The 7,915-nt window shown below is 42.2% G+C and overlaps 1 protein-coding gene across 3 annotated transcripts in view; it reads left to right on the forward strand.

Annotated features, from left to right (window-relative positions):
- CCDC18 (coiled-coil domain containing 18) overlaps positions 1-5,602 on the forward strand; it is a 54,131-nt gene extending 48,529 nt beyond the window's left edge. For all 3 annotated transcript variants that reach the window (XM_073643210.1, XM_073643208.1, XM_073643209.1), the window contains 3 exons: positions 471-587; positions 1,615-2,102; positions 5,348-5,602. In XM_073643210.1, coding sequence (XP_073499311.1) covers positions 471-587; positions 1,615-2,064 — 567 coding nt within the window. In that variant the 3' untranslated portion in view covers positions 2,065-2,102; positions 5,348-5,602. The remainder of the gene's footprint in view (positions 1-470; positions 588-1,614; positions 2,103-5,347) is intronic.
- Positions 5,603-7,915: the final 2,313 nt, after the last annotated feature.

The following is a 7,915-nucleotide window of genomic DNA, read 5'->3' on the forward strand; positions in this document are numbered from 1 at the left end:
AGCTTCATCACTCCACATAATGTTATCTAAATATGCCCTACAGTGGTCTCAGACCCTGTGCTCATTCAGCCTGAAGTTGCCCATACACCTCAAATGGCTGTCAGACAACATCTATTGTTTCCATACATATGCACCCCTGATTTGATCATGAATGTATTTTTATTGGGGAGAGTGAATTAAGCTGTGGCCAGACATCTCTGGTTGCTGCATATCTCCTCTGAGACAAAGGATTAGGCATATTAAGCACTTCTGATCTTTTATTTCCCTGACCCCTGCTCTGCATGAGTGTAAAGTAAGTCAGGTCATACCCACATACAGTCATTTAGTTCCAACCAGTGTCAGGTTTGGATAAATTTACTTTTTTCATGTGTATGATCATCTATCTAATCTAGTTTACCTGGTAGATATAGATATTTGCTTCTTTTCTTGCGCAGAATGTTTCATACAAACTCGTTTTATTTTCCTGCCAGTTGCAGCATCGGAAACACGATCTGGATCTTGCTCAAGATACAATTGGTCATTTAAAAACTGAACTTGAAGCCAGAAATGAAGTGATCAAAGCAACTAACGAAGTGTTGATCCTGAAGGTGAATTACACTTACTGGAATATGCAAATTGTCTCTTCACAGAGGAAGAGAGCTAGAACTCTAGCGCTACCCGTTGAAAGCAGCAATCCTATAAGTCAATATCGACCCTTTAACGAGCCTTGTAATATGACTTGGGATATAAGCCAAATCAGAATCTCAATTTGCAGATGTGGTGTTTTGGGGTATTGCCCCTCATCAGTGCAAAGTACGAGATCTGATATGGCTAGGTGAGAGGCTAATAGAATGCAATTCTGTCTTCTTACCAGATGGAATACAATTCACAGTGTGCCGATGCATAGTGTATGTATAGATGGCACCTAATCGTTCATTTTATTGTGTCTGGCCAAGCTTTTAACCTATATGTCCCAACCAACATTGGTCATCAACTGGATTTTTGATCACAAGGGATAAGCCACTCACAAAGAGAGATGTCTGGCAGCAGCCTATTCCCCTCTCCCTAATGAAAACACATTTGCATTTGGCCAAGCTAAGTATATATAGGATGAGGGAAAGGACATTGGTTGTCAGTAGAATGGTCATTTGTCCCACAGCTATTTAACGTGTAAGATCACCTTAGATAAAACCTGACAGCTGATTTACGCTGCTCGAACTACGGGCAGCATGAATCAGTCCAGCTCCGTCTTCTCATGCAGATATGTTTTCAGCATTCAAAAGCCAGCCAAAGACCATGCCACTTTGGTGACTAGTACAAAAGTTGGTCCCAAGCGGCTTCTTTCCAGCCTGCTCTTCTTCAGTGTGACAGGTCTTTTACTACATGTGCTTCTGTATAGGTGAGACCTGTGACCCAAGGGGAGTGGGCCAGGGAGAAGACTCCAGACGGCTTTTAAATGTGTGAGGGGTTTTTTAAATAAAGTAAAATATACTTTGTTGAAACAGAGCCAGCATTTCTTATACATGCTGCCCATGGTTCGCGCAGCATGAAACAGCTGTCAGTTTTACTTTAAGGGCAATGTCATGAGTTTTTAAGATTCTTTTTTTTTTTTTTTTTTTTTTTTTTTTTTTAAAGGAATCTGAGTTGACCAGATTAAAAGCTCGTATTTCAGGATATGAAAGATCACTTGCCTTAAAACATATACCAAACCCTTCCCCTCTTTCTGCTGATCTACTTGGTGACTGTCCTACATTGGAATCGTATAATCTTCCAGAATCCTCTGCTTTGACCTGGAACTTGCATCGTTCTCTGAGTGATCTCAGCCTTTCAGATGACAGTTCAATAGATTTCAAGAATAAGATGGAAAGCGGGAAGAACTTGATCCTGCCCAATATTCCACTATCCAGGATTACCGGTGACAGGGATGTCCGTGGATCATCAGGCAACTTCAATGAAACCTTATTTAACCCTTTAGAATACAATGCCGATCACTGTGATACACCGTCCGACCCTCCAGATCTGGGCACACTCAGTGGTATGCTTAAGTACATTAAAGAAGAGATGAAATTAACTGCAGATCCATAACCAAAACTGAGCGAAGCAATATGTGGAAAGGAAAACAGGTCTGTGCTATCTATTAACAATATATTGACCATGTTATAGTGTAAACCTTTACATCTTATTAAAGGGGCTGTCCCATACCAAGCATTTATCATCTATCCCCAGGACAGATGATAAATGTATGATTGTTGAGGAATTGGATGTTGGGATCCCACCAATCCAGGAAAATGTGGTGCCCAAAGTTCCCTGTATGATTGGAGCTGTAGTATACACACAAATAGTTTGGGGGTGAAATCCGGCTGATAGATTCCCTTTAATTGCATGGAATTGCTCAGTTCACTGTGCTTGAGATCCTCTTTATCTTGTTACAATTAACAAGCTTCACAAATCGGCTTAAATACGAGGAAGTTGCTGTCGTCTGGTACCAGATTTTGTTGGCTGTGAGCATTTAGCCACTTAACAGCTGGAGTGTTTTGATACTAAATGACCAGACTCTTTTTTTTGCCATTTTGCAATGGTCCAACAGTCCTAACTTTAGCATTTGCTGACTACCAACATAGCTGTGATCTTTTTTTGTGATACCAATGACGGGGGGGCACTGTGTTTGTTTGTTTGTTTTTTTGCTTTAGTTTTTTAGTGTACAAATAAAGCTATGTTTATTTGCAGTTTTAAAATTCTTTAACACGTTTCATTTTTGCAGAAATTTACAAATTTAAAGTACTAAAATGTGTATATACCGTATTTTTCTTATTTATAAGAGGCACTCTGTTTACTCCAAATTTGGGAGAAAAATGGGGCTGCATCTTACAATCCGAAGTGAGCATACCGGGGGCACAGGGGGTTGGCAGCAGTGGAGTGAGGTCACAGGAGGCCAGGTCGCTGCTTCATGAGGCCGGTGGTGGCAGGAGTGCGGCGGTGCCTGAGCGCGCGGATTCCCCTTTCCTATTCAGTTTCCTGCGGTAGGCTTCAGGACAATGGCCGCAGGAGGTGGCGCATGCACATATTGAGATCTTGGGAGACCATATCTAGTTTGCCGAGAACTCGATCTTCACATGCGCTGCCTCCAGCGGCCATTTTCCTGAAGGCCACCGCAGGGAACAGTTTGGGAAAGGGGACTCTGCACTGACATTTAATGAGCACCCAGGCACCACTGCATCGCCCCACTCCTACCACCGCCAGCCTCCTGAAGCAGCGACCCCCAAAAAAAACTTCGGATGAGTCTTCATTTTAATTTACACCACAAGAAGACTTGTACCTGCGATCCTTTTATCCCTTACATAATACAGTACACTAGTTGTGTATTATGTCTGTCTGTCAGTAATCCATTCAGGGTTTGACTGTCAGGCAGGTCATTGAAGGTTAAACAGTGGGAATGGAGTTATCACCGATCTTGGCCATTGCAGCAAGAGCCCAGTTGTCAGTCACAGCCGGTCTCCTGCTTTGACAATGTACCTGAATAGAAACACATACAAAAAATGGCCCCCTAAGCTAATAATCTAAACTCTATAAACCCATCCAATCCAGAAAAGGCAAATAAATCAAACCATAGATGTCCATATATAAAGTTATGAGTAATAATGAGAAATGACACAGGGAAAAAGTATTGAACACGCTTAGTGAAATTTAATTTATACTGTCATCCTTTGTTGGTGAGAACAGCTTCAAGATGCCTCCTGTATGGAGAAACTAGTTGCATGCATTGCTCAGATGTGATTTTGGCCCATTCTTCCATACAAACACTCTTCACATCCTGAAGGTCCCGTGGGCTCCTTCTATGAACTTTGAGCTTTAGTTCCTTCCATAAATTTTCTATTGGATCTAGGTCAGGTGATTGGCTGGGCCATTCTAGATGCTTTATTTTCTTTTAAACCAATGGAGAGTTTCCTTGGCTATGTGTTTGGGATCATTGTCTTGCTGAAATGTCCACCCTTGTTTCATCTTCATGATCCTGGTGGATGGCAGCAGATTTTTATCAAGCATGTCTCTAAATTTGTCCATTTAATTCTTCCTTCAATCATATGAAGTTTGCCAGTGCTGTATGCTGAAAAACAGCCCTGCACCATGATGATCCGACCTCCGAACTTTACTGTCGGTATGGTGTTTTTTTTGGATGATATGCAGTGCCTTTTGGCCTCCAAACATGGTGTGTATTACGGTATCCTAAGAGTTCAATTTTGGTTTTGCCTGACCAGACTATATTCTTCTAGTATCTCACAGGCTTGTCTAAATGTTCTTGAGCAAACTGTAAACGCACTTGAACATGCTTTTTGTTCAGCAATGGAGTCTTGCATGGTGAGCATGAATTCAGGCCATAGAGGTTGAGTGATTTACTTATAGTTTTCTTATAATCAATTGTACCTGCTGATTCCAGGTCTTCCTGTTGCTCTCCACAGGCAGTCCTTGGCTCTTGGACAATTCTTCTAATAATTCTTTTCAATCCTCTGTCTGAAATATTGCGGGGAGCACCTGGTTGTGGCTGATTTATAGTGAAATTATGTTCTTTCCACTTCCGGATTATGGCCCCAACAGTGCTCACTGGAACCTTCAGTAGTTTAGAAATTCTTCTGTAATCAATGCCATCAGTATGTTTTGCAACAATAAGGTTATGAAGGTTTTGAGAGCTCACTGGTTTTACCCATCATGAGATGTTTCTGGTGTGGCATCTTGGTAATGAGATACCTTTTTATAGGTCATCGGTTGAACCAGCTGATATTATTTTTCACTAAGTGGTAAGATTGCTTTCTAATTACTGATGGATTTCATCTGGTGACATGACTTTCCATTGCTTTTTGCACTTCATTCTTCATGTGTTCAATACTTTTTCCCTGTGTAATTTTTAATTATTACATATAACTTAATTTATGGACATCTACGGTTTGATTTCCTGTGTGGATTTTATGGGTTGTTACCGACATCTAGTGAGAATTTCATGTCAATAGCACCTTTACAAATCTATTTATGGTACTTAGAAAATTGGTTACATGTTCAATCACACACACGCACACGCACACACACATTTGTATATATGAACAGAGAAAAAAATGACAGCACCAGCTTCAGAGTAAAGGATGGGCGAAGGCCCACTGGTTGTACCCCAAAAAACAGATAATATAAAAAAAAAATAAAAAAAACAGACTGCACTCAAAAATGGGAAACTATCAAAAGTCTAGTGAAACTTTTTTAATAAGCCATATGTGCAACAGGCAAAGTTCAAGCGTCACAGAGCCTTTCTCGCGCTCTATTATTATAGATTGCTATAGATGTTTATATGCATATTTTAATTCACTGTCTTTTTTTTCACCCACAGGACATCTTTTGCTACTTGCACTAATATGAGCCATGCTGGAATGTATATCTTTTTATTATACTTGTATATGTTGTACATACTGATATTTATTTGTATCAATGTTTTCCAGTCACAAAAATATCTTATTTGTCTTTTTTCTATAGTTTTTATTTTTCTTTTTGTATTTGCTTTTTTTATACCGTTTGTGTATCTAATGATGAAATATTTTCTCGGTCGCAATCAAGTTCACAAGTGAAATAAAGTATAATCATTGTCTTTTTGTCCATAGTTTTTTTTTTTATCCTGGGGTTCACACTTGGAAGTAGCTTGGAAATCAAAATAAACACAAAAGCCCCTTCTAATCCACTTGCGTGTCATGCAGCCTGAGTAATTATGAGTCCCAGTCTATGCTCTGCATAATTCCATCCTACTGAGCAGTGTGGTTTATGGTCATGGGGATATAAGTCTATTGGAATGTGAAATAAAAATGTTGTTGTTAAAGGAAATGCTTTTGGGAGGAAATATAGTGCCAAGTTAAAAACTTCCCGCCCAGTGACCTACTATTACATTCCAGCAACAATGCGACGTGAACCGCCATATTAACAAGTTGCACTGATTGTGCGGGCACAGTAGTGCTCTCTGTCCTTTCACTTGCGGATGGGTGCTGGATAATGGGCATAAGGGTGGCTCAGTGGTTAGCATTGTTGCTTTACAGAGCTGGGGTCCTGGGTTTGAATCCCACCAATGACAACATCTGTTTGCGTGAAGATAAACTGCGGGATACTCTGGTTTTCTCCCACACTCCACCGATTGGTGCCAGTGTCCACGAGTGAGCCCCCCACTTTCTCAGGGCCCCGGCACTTGCAATACTTACCTCTCCCCATTCCCCGCTGCTCCGGTCTTTTCCGTGTCTTCTGACTCTGTGACGTCTCAGGGCAGAGGCCGCGATGATGTCACTACAGCACGCCCTCTGTCCTGAACAGTCACAGTGTAGAGACTGAGGCAGGGGACGCTGAGAAGTCCAGAGCAGCGGCCAGCAAGGAGAGGTGAGTATTTGTTGTTTTTTTTCTGTATGGAGCATTATATGGGACCCATTGTGTATTGAGCACTATATGAGACCTATACTGTATGGCGCATTATATAGGGCCCATACTGTATGAAGCATTATATGGGGCCCATTATACTGTATGGAGCATTATATGGGGCCCATTATACTGTATGGAGCATTAAATTGTATGGAGCAATATATGGGGTCCATTATTCTGTATGCAGCAATATATGGGGCCCATTATACTGTATGGAGGACTATGTGGTGCCCAAAATACTGTATGGAGCAATATATGGGGTCCATTCTGTATGGAGCAATATATGGGGCCCATTATACTGTATGGAGGACTATGTGATGCCCATAATACTGTATGGAGGACTATATTGTCCGATCTGCACTGTGCACTGCGAGGATTAGCCGGTTTCTGAGCTATTGTGGAATTTACCATAGATATCACTCATGTAATGTAAGAAGTGAAATCTTTGCATTGTACCATAAAATATATATATATACACATACATACATACACACACACTTACACTGCTCAAAAAAATAAAGGGAACACTCAAATAACACATCCTAGATCCGAATGAATGAAATATTCTCATTGAATACTTTGTGCTGTACAAAGTTGAATGTGCTGACAACAAAATCACACAAATATCATCAATGGAAATCAAATTTATTAACCAGTGGAGGCCTGGATTTGGAGTCACCCCCAAAATTAAAGTGGAAAAGCACACTACAGGCTGATCCAACTTTGATGTAATGTCCTTAAAACAAGTCTAAATGAGGCTCAGTATTGTGTGTGGCCTCCACGTGCCTGTATGACCTCCCTACAACGCCTGGGCATGCTCCTGATGAGGTTGCGGATGATCTCCTGTGGGATCTCCTCCCAGACCTGGACTAAAGCATCCGCCAACTCCTGGACAGTCTGTGGTGCAACGTGATGTTGGTCGATGGAGCGAGACATGATGTCCCAGATGTGCTCAATCGGATTCAGGTCTGGGGAACGGGCGGGCCAGTCCATAGCTTGAATGCCTTCATCTTGCAGGAACTGTTGACACACTCCAGCCACATGAGGTCTGGCATTGTCCTGCATTAGGAGGAACCCAGGGCCAACCGCACCAGCATATGGTCTCACAAGGGGTCTGAGGATCTCATCTCGGTACCTAATGGCAGTCAGGCTACCTCTGGCGAGCACATGGAGGGCTGTGCGGCCCTCCAAAGAAATGCCACCCCACACCATTACTGACCCACAGCCAAACCGGTCATGGTGAAGGATGTTGCAGGCAGCAGATCGCTCTCCACGGCGTCTCCAGACTCTGTCACGTCTGTCACATGTGCTCAGTGTGAACCTGCTTTCATCTGTGAAGAGCACAGGGCGCCAGTGGCGACTTTGCCAGTCCTGGTGTTCTGTGGCAAATGCCAAGCGTCCTGCACGGTGTTGGGCTGTGAGCACAACCCACATCTGTGGACGTCGGGCCCTCATACCACCCTCATGGAGTCGGTATCTAACCGTTTGTGCAGACACATGCACA

Source organism: Phyllobates terribilis, unplaced genomic scaffold (genome assembly GCF_046119375.1).
Source record: "Phyllobates terribilis strain yellow unplaced genomic scaffold, ASM4611937v1 Scaffold_8__6_contigs__length_399053987, whole genome shotgun sequence".
Lineage (NCBI taxonomy): Eukaryota > Metazoa > Chordata > Amphibia > Anura > Dendrobatidae > Phyllobates > Phyllobates terribilis.